This window comes from Phytophthora sojae (genome assembly GCF_000149755.1).
Source record: "Phytophthora sojae unplaced genomic scaffold PHYSOscaffold_1, whole genome shotgun sequence".
NCBI lineage: Eukaryota > Oomycota > Peronosporomycetes > Peronosporales > Peronosporaceae > Phytophthora > Phytophthora sojae.
The window spans coordinates 9,793,548-9,817,110 of NW_009258115.1; the positions used below are offsets into that span (position 1 = coordinate 9,793,548).

At 54.7% G+C, this 23,563-nt stretch overlaps 7 protein-coding genes across 7 annotated transcripts; 1 reads left to right on the forward strand and 6 right to left on the reverse strand.

The window, feature by feature from the left end:
- Positions 1–738: 738 nt before the first annotated feature.
- On the reverse strand, positions 739–1,011 carry PHYSODRAFT_477731 (hypothetical protein; the record flags this gene model as incomplete). The annotated part of the gene is made up of 1 exon (XM_009518505.1): positions 739–1,011. A coding segment is annotated over one exon (273 nt), but the record flags the coding sequence as incomplete, so codon positions are not given.
- A 4,873-nt stretch (positions 1,012–5,884) lies between these two features.
- On the reverse strand, positions 5,885–6,475 carry PHYSODRAFT_423245 (hypothetical protein; the record flags this gene model as incomplete). The annotated part of the gene is made up of 1 exon (XM_009518506.1): positions 5,885–6,475. A coding segment is annotated over one exon (591 nt), but the record flags the coding sequence as incomplete, so codon positions are not given.
- Positions 6,476–9,619: 3,144 nt separating this feature from the next.
- On the reverse strand, positions 9,620–11,785 carry PHYSODRAFT_252611 (hypothetical protein; the record flags this gene model as incomplete). The annotated part of the gene is made up of 2 exons (XM_009518507.1): positions 9,620–10,342; positions 10,694–11,785. The coding sequence occupies 2 exons, from the start codon at positions 11,783–11,785 to the stop codon at positions 9,620–9,622; spliced, it is 1,815 nt and encodes a 604-aa protein (XP_009516802.1).
- Positions 11,786–12,872: 1,087 nt separating this feature from the next.
- PHYSODRAFT_422121 (hypothetical protein) lies at positions 12,873–13,295 on the reverse strand (the record flags this gene model as incomplete). Its single annotated transcript, XM_009518508.1, has 1 exon — positions 12,873–13,295. A coding segment is annotated over one exon (423 nt), but the record flags the coding sequence as incomplete, so codon positions are not given.
- A 143-nt stretch (positions 13,296–13,438) lies between these two features.
- Positions 13,439–14,083, reverse strand: PHYSODRAFT_475348 (hypothetical protein; the record flags this gene model as incomplete). Its single annotated transcript, XM_009518509.1, has 1 exon — positions 13,439–14,083. A coding segment is annotated over one exon (645 nt), but the record flags the coding sequence as incomplete, so codon positions are not given.
- A 5,811-nt stretch (positions 14,084–19,894) lies between these two features.
- Positions 19,895–20,366, forward strand: Avh1b94 (Avr1b-1 avirulence-like protein; the record flags this gene model as incomplete). The annotated part of the gene is made up of 1 exon (XM_009518510.1): positions 19,895–20,366. The coding sequence occupies exon 1, from the start codon at positions 19,944–19,946 to the stop codon at positions 20,364–20,366; it is 423 nt and encodes a 140-aa protein (XP_009516805.1). The 5' UTR covers positions 19,895–19,943.
- Positions 20,367–21,238: 872 nt separating this feature from the next.
- On the reverse strand, positions 21,239–22,645 carry PHYSODRAFT_309854 (hypothetical protein; the record flags this gene model as incomplete). The annotated part of the gene is made up of 1 exon (XM_009518511.1): positions 21,239–22,645. One exon carries the CDS (start codon positions 22,643–22,645, stop codon positions 21,239–21,241), a length of 1,407 nt encoding a protein of 468 aa, XP_009516806.1.
- Positions 22,646–23,563: the final 918 nt, after the last annotated feature.

Consider the following 23,563-nt stretch of genomic DNA (forward strand, 5'->3'; position numbering starts at 1 on the left):
TCAACCGAGGCGTATGTCGCTCCCTGGCCGGTAGAGTCAGCACCACTGTTCGGATTCACGGGCAGGCAACCCGCTCGGCTAGGCGGCGAATCTCCGGGTACGTCCGAGTCATCCGACGCGCTGGCCTCGTCGTACGAACCATCGTTCGACCCACCAGCACGTTCCACATCGGTTGTATCAGCTCGAGCGACCTCGACCGAGCCTTCACTGGCCCTGGGGTCGTCGTCGTAGCCATGTACATCGGGAGACGAGTACTCATCATCCAACGGTGCTTGTCGACGGCCTTCTGGCCATGGCGGGGCATCGGGTGGCCTCGGGAGGATCTTTCGCGGCTTCGGGTAAGTTCGGCGCTCGAGCGCAGGCGGCTGTTCAGCCAACCATTGCTCGTAGAGACGGCGTTCTCGTCCTTGCAGAGTCTCATCACGACTCGTTGAATAGACCAACACCTGCCACATTGCAAGACGGATACCAGCAAGTCAATCTTGTCGTGGAGCGCTTTGACGGATTTCTCAACAATTTTCAGCCGCTTTTCGATGGCATCTGCCGATGGGGGCTGTCGGACAGGAATCGTTAGGTTTCGCTTCCAACCTGAGTACGTGGTAGGACAGCCCGAGTGCGCTTCGCGATCCGGCGCTAAGCAGTCCGCTAATTGTTTGTCTTCGTCACTAGCCGCTTGGTCCAGTAGATAGCGCACAAGCGTCTCGGCCGACTCATTTGGGGTCCATCCCACCCACCACTTCACCATGCGCAGTGACCACCGACGCTCGGGAACAGCAAACATGAACCTGTATTGCGCACCAGCTCGACGAAACGTGTGAGATGTGAACCAGATATCACGCCACTCCTGCTTGACGTAGCCACGCGTCGATTCCCGTTTCGATTCAGATCTCGCACAACGCAGTTGAGAAGGGTGATGAATGCCTGCTCAGGGATCTTCTTACCCCATTCTACACGCGCATTTTCACAACCGGTGGATGCAGTGTCGGACTTCAGCACACTTTTTGCGATCGAAGTGCCGCAGGATCGGTGTCGTCGCGATCTTCATCTTTAGAGTCGAAAAGGCACGATGAGCACGGATCAAGCGTTCATCGCCGACGCCGACTTCAGGAGCTGATGAAGCCCGATCGGGGTCGACTGGGTCTGTAGTCACTAAGTTCGGCATCTGATGATCTAGGATCTGGCGCAGATCGGGGTGTTTCTTCAGCTTGGCGAAATCCACCTCGCGCAGTTCTTACAGGATCGCCGCGTAGATCGCGTAATCTTCCAAGAAACGGCTGTAATAATTGAGGCTGCCCAAGAACGACTGCATCGATCGGAGCGATCCGGGGAACGGCAGATCAGTCAGAGCAGTGAGATCTTTCGGATTGGCCTCTAGCCCGTCGTTCGACACACGATGTCCCAGATAGTCCACCTTACGCATCCCCCAAGAGCTCTTCTCCACACTGATCGAGAGGTTCCACTTATCACAAGCGTCCAGCAGGTGATCCACACGATCGCACAGCTCATCCCATGATCCGGCCGTCACGAGAATGTCATCGATGTACGATCTGCGACCTAGCACTGATGGACGCCCCGGATCTTCTGGTTCTCCTGACTCGATCAAGTCCGTAGTGACTTCACAGTCTGACGATCGCGGGATCCTGGTGAACCCATACAACGCGTCGTCCCGAAGTCGCTGGTAGATCTGAGGAGCGTTCTTCAAGCCGAACGGCATCCGGTTCCACTCGAACAGACCCATGTGGGTGATAAAGGCCAAGATCGCACGAGCTCGATCGGTGATTGTCACCACCCAGAATCCACTAGCCATGCCCAAAGAGCAATACCAGAGTACCTTGTCCAGATCTTCCAGCAGGTCGTTGATCAAGGGCATCGGATATACCATCAGCCTAGTTAGACTGTTGACGAGCCGATAGTCGATACAGAGTCGGATATCCACGCCGTTCTTCTTGATGATCACGACGATCGGCGAGGCCCATGGTGATCGAGATTTCCGAATCATCTTGGCTGACAATAATCCCTTGATCAGGTCGGACACCTTCTCCACGAACTGAGGGGCAACTTTCCGGACGCGTTGAGCGATCGGCTTCGCGTCGCCCACGTCGATGTCGCAAGGCGACGCCCCGGGCTGCTGGGGGAGTGCATTGCCCTTGCCGATCAGCAGGTGATTCCTGTGCCAGATCTTCTTTCGCAGCCGATCGATCTCCTCCGGGGTGTTGAACTCCAGATCACCCACCTTAATATCATCGATCTTCACCTCGTCTATCGTCGAGATCACAATTTCAGGAAGCACAGCTAATTCACCTTCGACCTCTTCTGCTGGCAGATTCCCGCCCTCGTGGTAATGGACCTGATCGTGAGCGCCAACGTCTCGATCGGGTTCGGATGTAGCGAGATCGCCCCGATTTGAAGTGGGTTTGGGCTCCATTCCCAGCTGATCACCTCCAACGATCGATGAGTCTTCAGCCACTTGCGGCAGTCGTTCAGATGCTGGAACACCGTCGACTGCTGTATCGTCACTTGATCTCGCCTCTTCCACAGCTAAGACCGCAAAAGGGTGTGTCCGATCGGTACTCCCGCCCCCAAGATCTGGTTCGACGGCACAACCGTCGACCTGATCGGCCGATGGCAAGTGAGGGGACACGATTTCGCCTTTCTCAGCTGCGTTACCACCGGAATCCACATGATCTGGCTTCCCCTCTGGATCGCCAGCACGATCATCTTACGGCTTCGCGTCATCTATCGGGGCATACGCTTGATCCGTGATCGGCGAAGGCTGGGAGTCTAGCCCCACCTGTTTCCGCTTTGGAGAGCATTCCTCCTCCGATCTGGAAGGTTCACACACCGACTCAACAGGATCCGACCGTGGGTCTGGTGGATCTCCGACGAGGACAGTTGAAGCTGACGACCCCGACTCCTCTGTCACGCGATCATCGTCCTGCAACGGTCCGCCCCCTGATCTAGGAGTATCAACGACGGCCACCCCCGGATCAGGGCTCATTGCCTCCGGTTTGCTTGGTGGATCGGGTGGACCCGTCGATTGATCGACGATCGGGGATACCTTGCGTCTCTGGAGGATGGCTCGGGGCGTTGGATAAATCGGTCGCTCGACGGCAGGTACTGGAGGTCCCGTTGGTGCCTCCTGGTCCGTCGGTCGGTCATCTATCGTGGCTTGAAAGGCTAGATTCTGCCATTCCATGTATCGACGAGATCCGATCGACACATATCCTGGGATCCGGGGTATCCGATCTCCGGCCAGCCACATCCCGATCCGTTCATTTCGATGCAAGACAAGATCTTTGTCACTGATGTTGGTAATCTGGAGATATCTGATCCCGCCAGGTCCTCGGACCACGGTTGGCACCCAGCGATCTCCTCGGGTGACCCATAGCTTTTCTCGATCCGTCACCTTCATTCGCAGCGGAAGCTCGATCGAATCCCCGATCGCGATCTGCATTCCCTGATCCACACACACGTGTCGGACATTGTCGTTGTACAGTTGACGCCGTCCGCTAAGCTGGATCTTGACTTCGTTGGAGAGACAGATGGAGCCGTCCGCAAGATCGAGGCGGATCCCCGCTGGAACCATAAAGTCCATACCCAGGATCGCCTCTTGTCCTGATAGATCGCCAACCCAGATATCGAAGAAATACACCAGCGATCCTACCAGCGTAACCTTGATCCTGGTCCTTCCTTCCGTCATGTACACGCTTTCACCAATCCCCACACATTCCTGGCTCTGACACGTGTCGACATAGCACCCCACCTTACGAGCAAAGGCGGTGTCCACGATGGCCACCTCGGCGCCAGTATCTAAGAGTAAGATCGAATTCTCATTGTTGATCTTGCCAGTGATCTTGGCCTGACGGAACCACTTACCTGGTGAATGATGTTCCCAGTACCCTCTGGACTCTCCAGGGAGGAGATCGGGCACCACATCGCCAGATCTGCGGTGTTCACTGACGCGAGGCCGACTTCGATCGCGATCATGCTCCGGGATCTCGGTCGTCACTTCTCCATCAGCTGGCGTGAACAATTCTTCCGGTCTGCGTTGCTTCCAATAGCCCCGCGTTTCTCCAGACTGGACATCCAAGGGCACTTCGGCGTCAGAACGGCTGAAGTCGTCCGATCGATGTAGACTTAAGACCTTGGCGGTAGATTTCGCATGCAGATCACATGTATTACCGCGTAGATCAGTCCGTCCACTTACTCGATCTACCGCGTGTAGTTCACCACATCCACGGCACACAAACAGGCAGCGATCCGCCAGATGACCTCTCTTGCCACACTTCTCGCACGTCAAACGTCTCCAACAATCGAGATCGGTGTGTTTCCGCGATCCACAATGTGAGCAGCGGTTTGATCGCTCCGATCCGTCAGGTGAAGATCGTGGATCCGATCGAGGTGCGTCATGGTTGATCTGCGCCTGGTTGCTTCGATCCGGCTTCGTCGCGTCGCCCCCAGCGTTGCGGGACTTGTCCTCGGCCGACGCTAGGTAAACGCGACGTAGATCACCCTCCGAGTCTGATCCGTCTGATCCCGTGTCCGATCCAGACTCCTGGCTCGCGATCTGCACTACACGCACTGCCCGCTTGGTTGCAGCAGCTGGTGCGGAGGTCGGAACCTTCTGACGATACTTCGATCCAAAGGCAGATCGCTTCTGTCTGCTCTTCGCGCGCTCTCGAGCGCGTAGGACTTCCTCCAGATCTTCTGCGTCCGCAAGCCGGAGTAGAGTGAGCCGATCGGCCAGTTCCGGATCTCCCAGCGTCTCGATAAAGTGTTCGACATGTTCTTGGCGGGCCTTGGAATCTCCGTCCTTGATCTTCAATCTCGCACGCAGAGCCGCCACATTTAGTCGATAGAGATACTCCAACGGCGATTCATCTGACCTCTTGCGAGAATGGTAATACTGCCAAGCGACCGATACTCCCAGGCCACAATACTGGATCTGGAAACTCCGGAGTAGATCGCTTCACTTGTTCCGCGTCGATCGGCCCAGCTGGCGGTACCAGTTCTTCGCCGGGCCCGTCAGTAGATCAGCAAAGGTCAGACATTTCTCTTCGTCCGTAGCCTGATCTCGCAGGAACGCCGACTTTACCTTGCTGATCCACGATCGGGCGCGGTCTTCGTCCTGATCCTTGCCACTGAACTCCTTAAGATCGGACATCGCCGGAATCCGCACACGCTGGATCAATGAGGACCCAGTGGATCCTGAGGCAGCGGTGGCCACCGCAGCAGGGACCGAACTCGGTAGATCAATGTCGTCCGGATCGTATTCCCACTGAGAGAAATCTTGATCCGGCGATCCGGCTGATTCCATCTCCACGTCCCGCGATCCAACGTGGTCGTCGACCACTGGAGTAGGTGTTACCACCATGGCCTGTTGTTCCTTCAGAAATCGAGTCATCGCAGCCTGAAAGTAAGACTCCAGTCTGCCATTCGACTCATCTGATCCGGTAGCACTGGTGGTCCGATCGGTCGACTTGGGTTTCTGCTTCCGAGGTCCTGATCGCATTGGTTCCTGACGTTGACTCCGTGATCGTGCGTCCAACATCGCAGATCCGGAAGGGCCGAGGGACATCCGTTGAGGTTCAGACGACGTATCCGATACGTGTTCCGCTGCGGAGACATAAGGAGACGACGATCGGTACCCAGTGGACTCCATCCGCGGCGACGACGCGGGAGCTGGCGACACTAGATCTGGCACCATCGGGTCCGGACTGTCCGCGATCACGTCGACCAAAGGTCTCAACTTGTCGACCAATGTCTGGATCGCTATCTGGAACACATCAAGATCCTGATCGAAAAGATCATTCGCTTCAAAGGCGCCAGCCACGAAGCCGGCTTCCTTCAACAGTCCGAGCAGGTTCTTCACCGCCATCAGCTTGTTGTCCGTCACTCGGGGGGCCGAGAACGGGCCCTTCGGGTCGTCGATCTGCTCTGGCCGCAAGATCACCATGACGGAATCTTGACGCAAGAAGTCTCGCAGTTCCTTCAAGTGATACTGACGATCCAGGTCAGCCTCGGACCAGTCGAGCGCCGACGGTCTGGGATCTTCGTTGTCCAGGCCTGGCGCTCTCAGCTTCTTCCTCACAATCTGGTCTTTGTCCGCGATCGCGTCCAGGTAGTCCGGATCGAGCCTGATCGGCGAGTCGGCGAACGCGTATCGGTCGGATCCCGCCTTAGTTTGTTTTGTTAGTGAATCTCGGTTCGCCCCAAGATCCACCGGAGTCCCCGAAGGGACCTGGGGAGGATGTTGAGGTTTGTCTTCTAGATCTGTGCCCAGATCGCCCTCGATTCCGTCAACAGAAGTCCTCCGAGCACTCTGTCGATCCGCGGATCTCGTTTTGTTCAGCAGCGTCTTCGTCGATCCGATATCCGACGACGCCTCTTCCCCTGGTTTTTTCTTCACTTGCGCATCTTCTACGGACTCACGGTGAAATCCGGAGTCCCCAAAAGATCCGGGCACGCGCACCATTGTGGTGTAGCGGGATCAGCCAAAATCTGGTTAAGGCCTGATCGAGCTTCCCACCAGCGCCCAGAAACCGACTAACGGAGGGGGTCCCCCAACGATCCGTGATCGGCTGAACTTGTTCTCACCTTGTGTACCCGTCGGCGGGTTGGATCTGCTCTCTCGGGGCTCCAAAGATGCAGCACTTGGTGAAGATCGAATGTCTTGGCGTGACGCGGCGATAGGTTGTGGAGCAGCGCGGGAATCTTCGCTCTGCGTCCGAGTATACGCTCCGATCGAGGGTTGTTCGCTCCGATCGGTCGGCCTGGAGTTGATCCAAGGCCTGTAGTTGCATTTCCGGGTCGGGCCGATCGACACAAGGAAGAAGTTCGACCACACTCGATCGAAGCTGGATCTCAGGTGTGACTGTACCTGGATCGAGTGAAAGAGGGGTATGCCCGGAAGTTGGCCCACCTGTGGCACGGCCCGTTCCGTGTTGCGGAGAAGGTGAACGAGTATACGATGAAGCTTCAGATCGCTGGTACGGACTATCACCTGTTCCCGATCGTGCATGTCTCGAAGCTGAAGTTGGTCAGAGACTTCCCCGATCGACCGCAGATCGCGCTCACGGTGGACGCAGCGGATCGACTCGATTTCGACGAAGTCTTACTTCCGGAGGACAGCTGGGCCCCAGCTCGAGACGCGAATGAGTACGAAGTAGATGAGATCACGGACATGCGGACGGGTCGAAGGACGCGGTACGGCCGGACTTATCGAGAATTCCTGGTACACTGGAAGGGTTACAACGAGCCTGACTGGGTCGACGAAGCTGATCTCAACTGTGGAGCTTTGTTGCACGAGTTCCTTCGAGATCGCATGAACCGGAACCGATTTGGCGCGATGCAGTCTCACGAGGAGGAGTGAGATCGGGCCACCAGGGTGAGCGGGTCACCTTGGTGAGCGAGATGGATGGCGGATCGACGGGGAGGCCGTCGATCGGAGGAAGGGGTTTCATATTACTGAGTATGTGCGTGTGAGTGCAGATCGGATGATTATGGAGCGACAACAGGGAGTTACGATGGTGGATCTTCGCTGATCCTGTTGGCGACGGATGGATCGACTCGAGAGAAATGGTGATCGACGAGGAGTTGGGGGTATTACGATGAGCGATGCTACGGTCGCGGCTGAGCCCCGACGTCGTGGTTGAACTCGTTGCGAAGACGCGAGATCTACAGCGCCGGATACGATTCGAGTATCGGTTCCACTAAGCGATCGGGATTGCTCGCCTCAACCAAGCGGATTGATCTGGGCAGACTAGGCCATGGAGATGCATGGAGAGTTGGAGACTGTGTCCGCAGTGAGCTGCCGTACGACCCGACTTGCGGCCAGGGGGTGGATGGGGAGAAGTGCTGAATAAGAATTGTTCTCTGAGAAAGGCGGCAGGGCCGATCGACTGGAAGTATGGGAGATCAGCGATCGAGAGACAGGCAGCAAGGATCTGTGGATCAGAGGGAGTTCTTCGGGAGATCTCAAGTGGCCCGATGACGCCGGCGCGATCGGCTCCCGATCCACGATCGACTCCCGGTCTGCGATCGACTCCCGATCGGCGATCGGCGATCAAATCTCGATCGATGACTTGTGCCGGTTGCCGCACGCCGCCGATCCATCATCTTCCGCCCTCGGCCGTCCTAGATCTGCGAGATCTGTCGTCGATCTGGGCTTGGGTCGACCCCAAATCACGCCACGGTTCGAGCACGATCATCCACAGTCCGGCTTGCCACATGACAGCGCCGGAAAGACGTAGTCACCGTCGCTCCAGCTGTGATCAGTCTTCCCTTGCACGTAGGAAAGCCATGCTCTTTGTACTGGTTAGAATCCAACCTCGCGTAGCCAGTCTCTCGCGGTAGTTCACCATGCGGTACCCACAGCATCACGGAGTCATGCTTCGCACACTGTGCCGCTGTGGTCGTAATATTGGTGAGCCGTACCCACGTCGGCTGCCCCCGTCGAAGCCTCGTTACGGTCGGCACGAGCTTGTCCGTGCGTCGTACCCACACATCGTACTCCGAACGAGGTAGCCGCAGGCGCGGCAGTCGAAACTCTCGCCACTCGCGACCGGGTACGTATAATCTTCGGTCGGCCCACACGAAGGCTGCGTGCCGTAAGGTTCGTCATCTTCAACACTCTGCGACTTCAGCAGTGGTACCATGACCTCGTCCGGAAGGCGTGCGGTGCCATGAAATAGATCCAGCCGGATTCCAGCCGGGATCATGAAGTCCATCCCAAGGACCACATCAACCCCGGCACTGTGATCCATTATCCACATTTCAAATTCGTAGACCTGCTCCCACCCGAGGGTGATCTTAACGAGCTTCCGTCGCCGGGTCTCCATCACCCCTGGGTTGATGCCGCGGACTTCGAGACTTCGTCCGTGGTCCCGGACTTCTCGCACACGTAGCCGCTTGGCGAAGCTGGCAGAAATCACGCTAACATTCGCTCCAGTGTCAAGGAGTATCCTCGTTCGCGCGTCGTCCACAGCGCCATTGACCAAAGCTCTCATTCGCTTCCTCTTGTCGTATCGTTGGGACGACCACCACCCCAGTCTCTCACCGGGCAGTAATTTCACCGCCCGAACGAGGCTGCGAGGTGGTCCCCTGATCTGGGCTACACTTGTGATCAAAGCCTCGGTCGGGTGTCCATCACGTTCATCATCATCATCTTCATCAATACCAATCTCAACGAGACTTGCATCTCGGTTCTCTCCATTTTCCGTCGGTTTCACACGTTCATTGTTCTTCAGGTCGTCAGGCCGTTTGCTTTCGCCCGTGAACACGAACAGATCGTCCGCATCAACAGCAGGCTCAGCTAACTGTGGCAGCCCGATTGGGACCAACCCAGTTTCAGTTGGCGGGCTGCCTAGTTTAAATGGCTTCCATACACCAAGCTTTGCAGCTCTGGCGACAGATCCTTCTTGTCGACCTTGGACTTCAGGAGCTTGGTGAGCTCGTGGAGTGCTTCACACTCCCCAACGTCGTGCACCTGTTTGCACAGTTTGCACCGCCGGTAGCAGAAGTGCACCGAGTGGGACGGGCTTCCGCACGCGGCACACGGGCCATACTGGCGCCGACCATCTCGTTCACGGTTGGACGGGCTTCCTCCGTTCCTGAAGCGTCAGTTATCAGACCGAGCGAACGTTCCTTCGGCTGCGGCCCTGCGCTCAGCATCGTTAGCGGCAGCGACATGTCGTGTAGACTCATGCGAGTCGTAATCAGCGTCTGAATCCTCGTCCGAGCGTTGGTCGTCCGAGTATTGGTGCTCATCCTCGAAGTAATCCTCGTTCGCCTCAGCATCACGTCGGGAGGCGTATGAAGCCTCGTTGCGTGCACCGACCAAGCATCCGACGTTCCATTCCGCCATTACATCGGCAAGGGCGTCGACCAAAGCCACCCTCGACTGGTGCGGTGACCCGTCACGTCGGTCACGGCGGCGGTCGTCATCACGACGACCGGTGTGGCGGTCGTCACCACGGTAACGTCGTTCGCGGTGGTCCTCGTCGCGGTAACGTCGTTCACGGCGATAACCACTTCGAGAATCCTCGTTCGACCGCGCGTCGCGACGGCGACTGGCATCTTGACTACGGGAGCGGCGGAACGATGATTCGCGGGTCGACTTTCGGTCGCGGTGACGCAGAATGTCGCTGATCATGTCTTCGAGGTCATGAATGCACTTGACCCGAACGTGGCACATACGGCCTTCTAAGTTTCGGTCGTCACACGTAACTAAGAAGTGTTCCACATGGTCCTTCGCGTCACGTCCACCGTTCTCATACTGCGCGCCGGCGTTGCGAGCGGAGCCGTTAAGCCGGTTGAGGTAGTCACATACGTGCTCCTTGTCCTATCGCTTGGCCGAGTAATACCGAGCCTTCGCAGACTGGGAGAACTTCGAGCAGTAGTACTTAATGAATGCCTCGCACAACAGTTTCCACGTGCGTCTCGTCTTGCGTGGAAGCTGGCGGCACCAATACAAAGCCCCATCTCTGAGCTTGAGTTCGAACGGCATGCACCACTCGTTGGGCGGTGTATGTGTCCCCCTCATCTCGTAGACGAACGTGCGAAGCCACTGCATGGAGTGTTCGCTCTTGTCGCGCACACCGTACAACGACTTGACGTTGCAGAGAGGTAGATGCGTGTTAATCTCGAGCTTCGGGGTTGAGCTCTGATTGTCAGTCGCGCTCCGTTCGCGCACCTGACGAGCCCATTCGCTTGGCAGGTCGCCTTCGTAACAGTCGGACCCGAGATCATCGTCACTGTCCGACGAGCCATCTCGGAGGTCGTAACAGCGGCTGGACCGGCGACCGGTTGCCCCGCGCGTGCCAGGCGTTGCGTACGAAACCTCGGTCTCCCTAGCCAGACGTTCAGTACGGTCCGTAGATCGTGGGGTTACCATGTGCGAGTCTGGCATGTAAGACGAAGCCTCGCCCTTGACTGCGAAGACTCCGTCATCCGTGGCTGCCTTCCGAGGGGTCGCTGGTAGCGGGACCTTGGAGGGGTCAACCGCTTCCGGGGCCGAACGAAGCTTCGTTGAGCCTCGGTCTGCCACCCCAAAGGCCTCACGTAACTTCTTCCTCCACTTGGTAAGCGCCATGGCGGCGGTGGTTGGCGTCCAGCTCGCGAGTGCAGCCTCCGTCGGGAGAATTTGGGGCTCGCACCCCATTGCACGCAGGAGGTCCACAGTGTTCTGAACGACCTGCCGAGTGCTCGCTGAGTTGATCGGCGTTGCCAAAGCCCCTCCGAGGTCCATCCAGATGGCCTGGCGGACCTGCTTCGGGGAGAACAACTGCATCCGCTCACTTTTGGCCTTCATCAGCTCCAGGCATCGGCCTAGAACCTTGTTGGCCGCCGGAGTATCGCCGTTGAGGGGAGGACGAGTGCCAACCGGCTTGGAGGTTGCCCCTCCTACGGTCACCGAGGCTTTGAAACCCTCGGTCGCACCGTCATCCGCGTCGCAGGCGGGCTCGGGGCCCGGCATGCCGTTGAACGTTTCGGAGAGGTCGCGGGTGATCGACCTCGATCCTCCACTGCGGCCGGCCGACACAACCGCGGCCTCCGAAGTCTCGGACATCACAGTCCTGACATCCCAGTCATCGTCTTCATCATCTTCCTTGGCGTCCGATGAACCAATCGCCGTGTCGTAGTTCACCGAGCGCTCGTCGATCGACTCCATCCGATCCGTCGCTGGGGTGGAGCACGAACTCCCGGAGAGCATCGAAGCCTCGTTGCGCGTTTCACTCGACTTCACCGGAGTCGCTGGTACCGCTGACTTGACTCCTTTCGCCATCTTCACACGTCTTCTTCTTCTTCTCTTCTCTTCTCGTTGGGGTAAGACCTACAACAACCCAGACACACAGAAGATCGCACCAATCCCGGGTCGCGGCACCAGTTGTGGTGTGGTAGTAATTCCACTAGAATCCTCCTCTACCAAAAGGTATTGGAGACACCAACAACACGCTAACCCGCAAAGGTAAGCGCTTGTTGGATCAAAACCTGAAGACCAGGAACGATCCCTTACACCGGGTCGGTTGCAAGCGCCTCTGTGCACCTTAGGTTGTCTTCGGCCAACCCAAAAACCTGTACCACTAGCCACGAGCTTAGGCTAGGATACTATGTGGCGCTTTCGCGCAACCCCACTGCAGTCCCTCAGAAAGGAAGGGTACCGACGTGTTAGGCCTTATACAGGGGGACCAAGGTAAAACCTCGGTAGGTAGACTAATACACTCAGGGATACTCTAATCCCACAAATATATACCGAACGATACTCTAATACCGTTCCTGCCTCTCCGGCCACGCCAACTCTTGGCGCTGCCAAGGAAACTCTCGGTCAATGCACGATAAGCTCCCCGACAGGCATCCACACGCAGCCGAGCGTGTCCAGGCACTGCAATAAGCTAGCTACACTTACCGAAGTCGGACTTGCTTTGGGGGAAGACTGTCTTTTTATTACTGAGTTTGTGAGGCTCTGGGAGCCTCGTTCTGGTCATCCTTTGACTAGTCCTATGTCCCTATACAAATATCAAGTGTGAACGATCGCAACGGGGCGATCCTGGACACATCAAATGACGACCACGGCCACACTAATAAGCGCGGTCGAAGTACGCAACTAAATGCATATGTACCTAAAAGTGGGTACCATGAAGCCTCGTTCGGGGTTGTATTAGGACCCGACGAGGCTCCGGCACCTATCTGTCAGTCCAACGAGGATAATGTAGTCAGCCTAACAAAAGCGGCTACCTCCATCTCGCGCTTGACTGCTCCTTGATTGTACCTTGATTCTTAGGCGACGGGCGATCGCTCCGGGAACTGTCATTTTCCGATACCACAGTTAGGTTAGCAATCGATCCATTGTAGAAAGTAAGAGCATGCGTACGGATGGAGATGGTGCGTCGACTGCCTCCTGTCGACAGCATGTGCACCGGAAGGCGGTCCATCCACATGACTGCCGTCAATTGAGGGAACTGCTTGTTCTCCGCTAGCTTCGTGGTCCCCTGCGGAGGCACCATCACTTTTCGCTTGTTCACCTGCTTGGTCTTCTTCTTCGTGATGACGTTCTTGGTGTAGCCGGACCGGTCCGTCTGGATCGTGCCAGTGATGTACAGCCGGCGATGCAGCAGCTCCAGCGCCAGCTTCACCGACGTGTAGAACCTGTCTGTAATCACCAGTCGCCACGGGGAAGTTGGCGACGGCGGGCATAGCGCATTCATGTTGCGCAGTACTGCAGCTTCTCCAGAGTTGTTGTCCGTCGGCACGGGTGTCTGCAAGTGCGCCTTGGTCCCGCAGTACACTTCAATTCTGGTAGTAAGGCAATCACATCAATAAAGTTAGCTCTATGTTAGACAATCACATTCCTAGCAGCTTTAATGTTGGTTATCATCCAACTTAAGGCCTTAGGCCAAAAACAAATCCCGTGGCGAGTTCCGACTCGCCACGGGTCTCCTCACCTCATGCAGTAAGCTTTCTTGGCACAAGCTGCGACGAACACCTTTGTCCCCCGCTTGTGAGGCTTGTCCTTGTTGAACTGCTGAGTGGGTTTGTATCGGGAACGCGACGGCAGCGTTGCTTCATCGAAGCTGATGATAGGAGGGACACGGTAACCGCGGGCGAAGGTCCTCTGTAGCACGTCGACGACCGGACGGATCTTCCAGGCTCGGTCCGTCTTCGCCCTCGGAGACTTGTTGTTGGAAAAGTGCATGTAGTCCATGATGTGGAAGAACCGGTTCTTGCTCATGAACAAGCTGAAGCGATTCGCAGGCATGGCACCCACCTTCGCCACTGACCAATGCGCTACAATGCCCTTGCGAATCGGCGCCAGCATCCTGGCAATGAGCAGGCCCATCACCTGCAGCACCTCGTAGCCTTCAATGTCCTTGACACCAGCGAGGCGACGCCGAATGTCGCCGAGGTCTTCAACTTCGCCACTACTCTTGCGCTGCTGCTTTCGGATTGCCCTCGCGCGCTCGGGAATGGACTGTCGGTGGTACGTATTGCTCTCCACTGCAATCTGAGCCCAGAGCTTGGGCGGCATGAAGTAGAACAGAAGCGCCAATGGGTCTTCGGCAACTTCGAGAACGCTGGGGGTTGGGCCGAATGGACCATCGTAAAGGTCGGCATACGTGTGGTTTGGGCCAAACTTCGATTCATCTGTAAATAGTGCCAAAAGCTTATGTTAGGAAATATGTTGGATACAAATACACAGCCGCTCACTTATGTTGAGTAAGTCCAACTTACCATATTCCCACCCGATATCTCTCATCGCCGTGATGTACTAAATAAATGCTGTCCTTCGCGGCAGACGAACACACAGACTCAGGAACCTCCTCCCGCTCCTCCTCCGATTCTTCGTCAGTCAGTTGGCCGATATCCCAGTCGCCGTACCAGCTGTCGTCGTCCTCTGCGTCTTCTTCGTCCTCCGGTTCCTCGCGCACGTCGGGATCTTCGTCCAAGTTGAGGCCTGTACAAGCGGCGGCCCCGTCGTCCATCAAATTGGGGTCACCGTCGATAACGCAATCCAGTGAAACATCAACACGTGCGTTCACTCCGGCGGCGTCTGCACAGACACCCTCCACCTCACTTGAATCTACGTAGAATCTAATAAACAGTAAACTTATGTTAGCGATATGTTGAATAAACGACAATATCCAGCACATCATGTTGCCTTCGTGCAGCATAGCGTACCTCTTCATCATTGTCTCCTTCATCATCTGCGCTGTCTTCATCGAGGATCCTGCGTCGGCGTAACAGCTCGTGATCTGGCCAGTTCCGTCGTTGGTCCAGCACCTTCTGCTTCAACAATGTCAGCCTAGGTGCTTTGCAGTCGATCTCGCCCCGTATTTGCCGGATCACCAGGTTGGAATCACCGCAGACCACCAACCTGCCTCGATCTACGCCGTCAAGGAGGTCGAAACCCAACAATAGACCATGATACTCCGCCTCGTTAACAGTCAACCCTTCAGCATACCCCGATCGTGCCTTCACCACACTCCATTCGGGTAACTTCCACAAGATCGCGCTGTACGCGCTCCCGCCTCGCTTGACGCGGGCGGATCCATCGAAACTTATCACCAACAGCTCTTCATCCACGCGCACAGTCGGGATCGGGGCTTGAATCTTCCGCCGGGGTTCTTTCTTCGGCGCGATCGCGATCAACGCGTCGTCCAAATCCGATCGAGGCGTAATACTAGCGGCGATCGCCCCCCATATCTCGTCCTCTCCCTTGGTGCACTTCGTAATCTCCAGTGTCCAGGGCGATAGGAGTGCAGCCCACTGACCCAATCGGCCTTGAAGGCCGGGCGATCGGAACAGCCACGCCAACGTCGAGTGTCGGGTCAAGACCCGGATCGATCGTCCAACCAGCATGTTATAGTTCAGGTCCAGGATCCGTAACAGCACCAGTACTTCTTTCTCCACCACATTGTAGTTCAATTCATTCGACTTCAGCGTTCGACTGGCGAAGGTAACGGGATGATAGATCTGGGCGTGTTCCTGCATCAATGCGGCCGAGATCGCCCAGTCACTCGCATACACAATCACGACCGGAGTCCGATAGGATCGTCAATCGGGGATCGACCACGATGGGATGCACCTGGAGGACGAAGTCAGGACAACAATCCAGTGGTTGTGGAGTTGTAGGATGGTAGATGAGATGGTAGCGGTAGAGAGACACCAGCTAAACATAAATCCGTTGCAGGTTGGGCTGGTTACAATTGATCAGCCCTTGGACCTGCTGTATCACGATGCGAGAGTCTCCAACCACAATCAGGTCCGTGATCCCACGGTCAAGTGCCATGGTCAACCCATTCAGTAAGCCGTGATACTCCGCGTCGTTTACCGTGACATCGTTCAGAATGAAGCCTTGTGCATCCAAGGTGAGAGCAAGTTCAGCCGATCACGGATCGTTGGGGGTCCCCCTCCGTTAGTCGGTTTCTGGGCGCTGGTAGGAAGCTCGATCAGGCCTTAACCAGTTTTTGGCTGGTCCCGCTACACCACAAATGCTGGTTTGCGCGATAACAGTTCAAATAGACATAGCAAATTTAGCTCAACTCAATACGGATCGGTAGCGACTGTGCGTCTTCGATGGTTAGGTCGTTGTGTATCGTGCATATGCATATGAAGCGTTTGGCGGGACCTCGGGGTCCCCGCTTGCCCCGCCAGCTGTCATAAGCAACCGGTATATTCGGTAAATTCAAGTGCTGCATGTTTGTATCGATGCTATGTATCTCTGGTAGTATCGACTATCGAGTTGCACAGAGTTGCAGAGTTCGCAACTTTGCGTGCCCGACGCCGCTGCTGCTGTAGTAGGCGCTAGCTTCTAGCAGTCAGCTTGAATCTTCTTGGTCGTATCTTCACCAAGACGCTTAACAGAACGAACGAATGCAGAAGCTTTGTGGTCACGACGATTTCAATACTTAAGTATCACGTTTGCGCCGAGGAACCTCTGCACCTCCAGTTCGCCTAGACTTCATACTGGATGCTAGATGCTTGAAGGTGAAATGAGCTCTAACTAAACTCGAAAAATTATCACAAAATTATCACAACATATATATTATCACTGCCCTGCCGATAAAAATAAATAATTCCGGTCGCCATCGGTACATGATGCGGGACTCCGGGGTCCGGCCAATAGGTTCATATATATATATTGCTCTAACGACAATGTCTACACTATGCTGCATTATGTGCATGCTGCAGTAGTTTACGGTACACGTATCTAGGGTAGCAGCGCGCATTTATTTTGAAAGCTGCATGCGTTGCCATATTCTACGCTTTGCCTACTCTGCATCTTTCATCTGGATTTATAACGCGTTATTGCTCTTGGTGCATGGCGTACAGCACTTAGTAATAGTAATTCGAAATTGCGCACGACCATGCTGTTGTGCGCTGCGCGCAATTCGAGCAGCGTTTTCTAAAATTGTTTTGTTGAAGCGCGAGAGTTAGGGTACCTGGGATATGATCGATTTTGATTTGAGTTGGAGTGCATTGTTGTCACTTGGCTGATGCGACTATCGTTCCTATGGAAGCGAGTGTTGGACTGCAGCAAGATCCTGCCATTAATCAGCTTAATAAAAACATAAAAAGTCGTAGGTATGACGCCTCGATGCGCGCACTGGTGATGCACCTGGGTTTACTTAATTCGACCATCTACTACTACGTAGTAACTTAAGTTGAGCACGCGACTATTCAAATTGGTGTATTATAATGCTTGATTCCTGCAAATGAATACAGCACGATTGCCAGCTACACCACGCCGCGTGCTGTTTATCAGTTAATCTATGTGCAGCGTTAGGTGGTCTAAATGCGTCGTTCGCACACATTCTTGGTGTATTTGAAGATGAACGCCTAATAAGCACCAGTCTACCCCTAATTCCGTACTGTAAACCCTCGACTGCCCTGAAGGTACCAGTTATCCCAACAGGCGGAACTCCCGAAACCGTAAAGTACTTTATTTATGTAGATGTATGCATGTACTCACTATAGTAGTGTCCGCTACCGCTGCACTCCGCTGCTCACTCCCGTACGCCACGCGCCCTCCCGCTCGCTTCCTCGGTCCGTTCGTTCGCCGCGCGCCAACTTTCAAAATGGGGGATGTGATAATCACACCCGTTAAAGTCCGATTATTTCCGCGTAAGTACGATTTTTAGCGTGATTGTGTCTAGTTTTGAAATTTCGTAAATAGTTTAAAAGCCAGTGCGAGTCGATTTGATGAGTGAATAATGCATCTGTTAGGTCCGCGGTAACGTAGTCAAAATGACAGGTCTATGCTGTAGGTGCGTAAAGCGTGACGAACTCACCGACAGGACTCTCGGTTAGAGGACGGAGAACTAGCCGAGCGCCGCCGCTACGCGGCGGATAGTTTTGTGGTTAGTCGTAGTAGTGAGGGCCGCCCACCTCCGCTTCGCTCCGGTGGGCTTTTATTGAGTTCTAATGTTATCCATTTCGATTGTGCGCATGTAAAAAAAATGTTTTCTGTTGGAAGTACTGTTAGTAGAGTTACGTGGCAGGTATCAGCTGAATTTACATTCCCACGTCAGAGTTACTCTCAGTAGATGGAAGTTGCAGGGTAAAATACGCTCTATTGTACGGGTCCGGTGTTGTTTACTTAGTCGCACTTTTTTGTGTCGAGCATTCGTAAGACAGTTTGACGACAAATCAAATGTAGCAATTTCATTGGTTAATATTGTATTATGTAGTCTCGAGTGTTGCTGCATCTCGGCTTGTAAATTGGACTGATTTATCTGTGTGCGCATTTTGCCCCCTTTACTAGAGGCAGCGCACTAGAAAAATGCCCCTTGAAATGTCCGGGCCTTTGATCCTGACGCCATGCACTAACCTCCTGTAGAAGATTTAAATATACTTGCCAGGAATGGAATGTAAGGACATCATAGCACAGTTATCATGCGACCGTTTGTTCCCGTAGTGGAGCAATGTTTCTTCGCTTTACTGGGGTGAACGACTGTTGCCGTTCACCCCACCACGCCAACTCTCCTTTCTACAGTAAAGTACTAACACTACATAGAAGATGGAGATCCGGATAGAGCGCGCATACGCAAACCGGTCTACGCTGTAGCATCGACAAAAAGCATGGCTGCAGGCAGTGGCTTAGTTGCAGGAGATACCGAGTAACTCGCCGATGCCGAAGGTCGAGCCCAGCAGCGATATGGCGCGCGCCGAGCGCCCGCGCAGCAGTGTGGAGCTCCTCCGCACCTCAGCGTCGTAGGTATAAGATCTAGGTATTATCGCCGTTGCAGAGTACGTGGTTGCACTTTGTTGCTGGACTGTAATGATTAGGTAAGAGGGGGTTGGAGGATCTTGGGAAGCCCACTGGCAACACCGTTCCCTGGCTGCCACGCGTTCACAACTACTATGATATACGCTCAAGCATAAAATTTACTACATTAAAATGTACATGTAGTACCGTTACGAGCTATTTGTCCCTCTTAGTTTACGTCTGACAACTTCATCGTAACTCCGTGCCCTACAACGGCTGCACCTCTGAGTGGAACAGCTTCACGGACTGCATGCACACGTTCGTGCAGTCATTATGCCAATATTTAAGCTTGCTGCCAGCGGCCAACTACAGGCACATCGCTTCGTGTGTGAACAAGAGGCTACTTACCCTACCGCACCGTGCAACTGCATCGTTTCGGCGCTCAACGTTGCCACCGCGTCCGCGGCAACGATGCCGCTGTGACCTGAACATTTTTGGCCAATTGTATGGCGCAAACTAGTGTCCGACAAACTGTCTTATGTTTTGACAGACAATATGCAATGTAGCCACTGGTATACAAAAACCAAGATGTAGTCAAAATGCGTTGATCGGAAAACGTGAGACGCTTTGTCTTATGATAGGCATTCTGGGGCTAAGTATCGTCTTACGAAAGAGCATGAATCGCGATTCGAACTTAGGTTCGTAAGCATTATTTCGTTTGACGCGGTCTGAATAGAGCGCTTAAGCCCCACGATGCGATTATGGGACGGTATTGAGATATTGAGATACCGTCCCATAATCGCATCGTGGGGTCCAGTGACGGTACATGTATTTCCTTACGTAGGATCTTCGGCGCATGATGCGGTTCGCACCCAAACTCACAGGGAATGATCCAGCTTCAAACTCCATCAACCCCGCCCTGTGCTTTCATTAGAGTATTTAGAATTTTTACGTGTGAGTCGACCGCGTTCGGCCGAAGAGTTCCTTGAAAGGTACTGTATCACGAATCGACCTCGGAGAGGGAATTTCCGAAACTTGTGAAGGCACAACTTGCGATGGAAATCATACGGTTCCCAGGTGCTGCATTTTGAAAATCGATCACTGTGCGCTTGTGTGTTCACCAGCTGAACTCATACTCATTTTTTGCCGTTCGTCTGTTCCCATTTTTTTTTCCAGTCCGCGATTCACTCTCCAGCAACCAAGGTACTGTATCGAGGAACGACTTCCAGTCCTAACCATGCGCTTCTGCTTCGTCGTTCTTGTGGCTGCGGTCGCCCTCTTCTCGACCACCAACACTGTGGCTGCTGCCAACACCAAGGTGGAGTCGTCGGATGCTGTTCGTGCGCTCGCTGACCAGAACAACGTGGACGTCGAGCGTCTCCTGCGGATCGTCGAAGAGACCGAGGACGTCGAGGACCGCGCCGTCGGCGCCTCGGTGCTGCAGAAGCTCAAGGACGCGGTCATGAAGATCAAGTTCAGCTCCTGGTACAACGCCAACATGACGCCGACGGAAGTCAACACGATGCTCATCGCGCAGGGCGGCAAGGTGGACTGGGTCGTGGCCACGGCCTACGCGGCGTACTTCCGCAATCTCAAGTACGGCCCGTACGGGATCGACATGGTCAACAGGAAGAAGAAGGAGGAGGAGGACACCGCTTAGTTTCGCCTTTTTTAAGAAGGTCATCGAAGTCCCTGGCCCCCAGCCGTTGATAATCGAGATGCACTCTTGATACGTGATAATTGAATGGATATGTAAGCAGACGAAGAGCGCGCGCTGAGGTGGGAGGAGGGGGGGATGGAAGGCAAAGAGGTTTTTCATGCAGCAGGCAGGTACGCGGTGAAGCTCGCCACCATGGAGGCAAACCAGCCTGGAAGCGCGCGTATTTTCAAAATACGCTTACCTTAGTGACGTGGAGGGAGATCCGGAACACCATCGCATCGGTGCACTCTTCCCCAATCTCGTCGTTGCGGTAGGATAGACTCCAGGATGGTGTCGGCCGGACCCCATCCGAAAGTACATCCCAACGTGGAAACAACCCGCGACTGAAAACCAGATGGGAGTGTGTCGAATTCACGTTGAAGACGCTGCAGGTGGTGACGTACCTCATTGAAGCTGCAGCGTCACTGAAGTTGCGAACTCACTGGAATCGATCGGTGCTTGGCTAGTCCGCCGGTGGCTCAGCACCACACTCGTAGCGAAATCTGTTGGGTCATCCACACCGAAATGATAAATCGATATTCACTGGGTACAACTCACACTTCGTGTGAGCTGTGGATGCTTACATAGGAGCCTGCTTCAGTACGTTATGTTGCTGCACGACATAATGCCCGCAAGGCGACTGCAGCAACTCCCATAAGCCAAAAATAGACACTTTGATACAATGGATACCGTAGTAACTGAAAACGCTGGTAGTGAGGGGCGCACGCACATATATTTCAAGCTGCCAGTTTTAACATGTCGACCAAGTTCCAGAGCAGCCTCGCATCGGACTGCCAACAAGCACTTCTGCCACTTCAGTACTTCGTCCACTCTCAGCGACGCAACTTGCGCAGAACATAGAGAGCCGCAACCACCACGGACACTGATGAAGCCGCGGTGTGCAGCTTAGATGATCCTCCGTTGGTAGCTTGATCTGAAATTTGCGCTGTTCCAGAATTCCCATTGCGGAGCAAATACTGCCTCGCGTAACGGAGCAGCGGCACGGCTCGACCCGACGTCCACTTCGGATCCAGGAGCTGCACAAACCGCAAGAAGATCGCACAGCAGGCGACAGAGCTCAGTGCCGAGGCCGCGACGAACTGCACGAACGTAAGGAACACCCTCCGACTGCCGCGTGACGCATAGAGCTGCATCACCAGCAACGCGCTCGACATCGCCGCCGTGCGGTTCAGCGTCGTGGAGCTCGGGATCTTGACCAGCTCCTTGCACCCGTTCCACACCCGAGACGCCACGATCTCGTTCAGCACCTGCTCTCTTGACGGCGGAGTACGCACGGTACGCACCACGTCGGGGCGGTGGAAATCAAACCCTGCAGTCGTCGAGGCCGTCAGCGTCAGCAATTTCCTCTGCTCGGCTCTGATATCCGCTTCAGCTTCAGTCTGCTCCCGCACAGCCAACGTCCGCTCTTGTGTAGCCATCTTGCTCGCGTCTTTCGTGTCATCCTCTTGGTCACTGTCACTGTCTTCTGCTGGCAGCAAAACTTTCTGCATGGAGTCCGGCAGCAAAGGCAACAGGCCGGGCTTGGTCAGCATCATTTGGGACTCGGGCGGCATTTGCTCCATCAACCTCATCTGCTCGGCCCTGGACAGCGGCAGCAGGAAGGGCAGGAATGGAGCCACTTTGTCGGAAAAGCTCGTGTCGGTGAGCCATTTCAGCAGCGACGTCTGCAGTAGAAGCTCCTGCGCGGACTGCGGCAGGAACCCAATTAAGCCCCTGGTGCGGGCCTCCTCTTGGTACCATTTCCAAATGGGTACACTCCACGAATACAAGAGCCCCAATGACGCGTACGCGAGCGTGACCAGCGCCAACATGGCTCTCCTGGACAGGAACTCGGTCAGCAGCACCGTGAGTGCGAAGCTCACTGTGAGGCAGCTGGCCACCCTCAAGAAGAGCAGCGCGACTTCAACTCGAGACGAAACCTGCGAGTACGCGACGTGCACCAGGAGTAGCCATATTACCGGCGGCGAGATGGCTACAAACACGACGAGGTGGTCCACGGCGAACGAGTCGAACTCGACGCTAATTGAGGGCAGCAGCTGCCTCAAATAACGCTGCTGCGAGCCGTCATCGAGCCACGGAGCCAGCGCGAACAGCAGGAAGCTCAGCAGCAGCCCCACGGAGCTCAGCGCCAGCAGCTGCACGCTCACCGGGTGGCCGAAGCTGCGGCGCAGCACGTGGTCCAGCACGCGGACGTACAGCGGGCGGGAGGAGGGCGGCATGGGCCCGAAGGAAGAACACTTGTTGATGGAGCAGTATCAAAAACGGATAAGTGCGTGCTAAATACGCGTACGGGAAATGTACGCAGGCCCAGTCGAAAATCTGTTTTTCGTACGAGTCGGTTTTGGACTACCACTTCGGCAATCCACAAGTGGTTTGTATGCGCCCGACGTCTGAAAGCCTTGAACACGCTTTCAGCCGGGTCTTCCCAGGAGGAGTATGCAGCTCAACGATCGCGAAAGTTTTAGCGTCGCGCGCCGCGCTTCCGAGCGCAGTAATGAAGGTGTCGTCTTCATCGCTGCCAAGCAGGCTGCTAACAATGCCCACTGTAGAGTTTATGATGAATATTGTAGCGTCCCGTGTAAATTACGACGGGTTATGAATATAATACATGTACCGCAATTCGCTTGTTGAGAGCTGCACCCGCGTATGAGAGGCACCTACATCGACCAATCATATGAAGCGATATACATACTTTTTTCAATCAGACCAATTATTATACCCGGCAAATAAGATATAACCCCAATATTACAGTTGTGACTCATACAGTACAACATGTTGAATTTTGTATATGATACTTTTAAGTACGAATACAGATCAGCATTACCGGGGTGAACATAGGGTGCAGCTCTCTACATGCGAATTGCGGTAGAGGTGGTTGGTTAGTAGCTATGCTACCGTGCCATCAGTAGGGTACTGTACTGCTCCTTGTGTCTTATCCCTAATGTAATACCCATGTAGACTTGTATGTCTGCTACACCTCTAGCTTCTTGTTAGAGGATTCCGACGTAGCCTTTTATATTCGTATGCAGTTCAGTTTTAACTGAACTGCACGCGAATATTATTGATGGCGTAGCGGCTTTTGGTTGAGTGAAGACGGAGTGGAAGCTGACCTAAATTGACGATTCATTTGGGAGAAC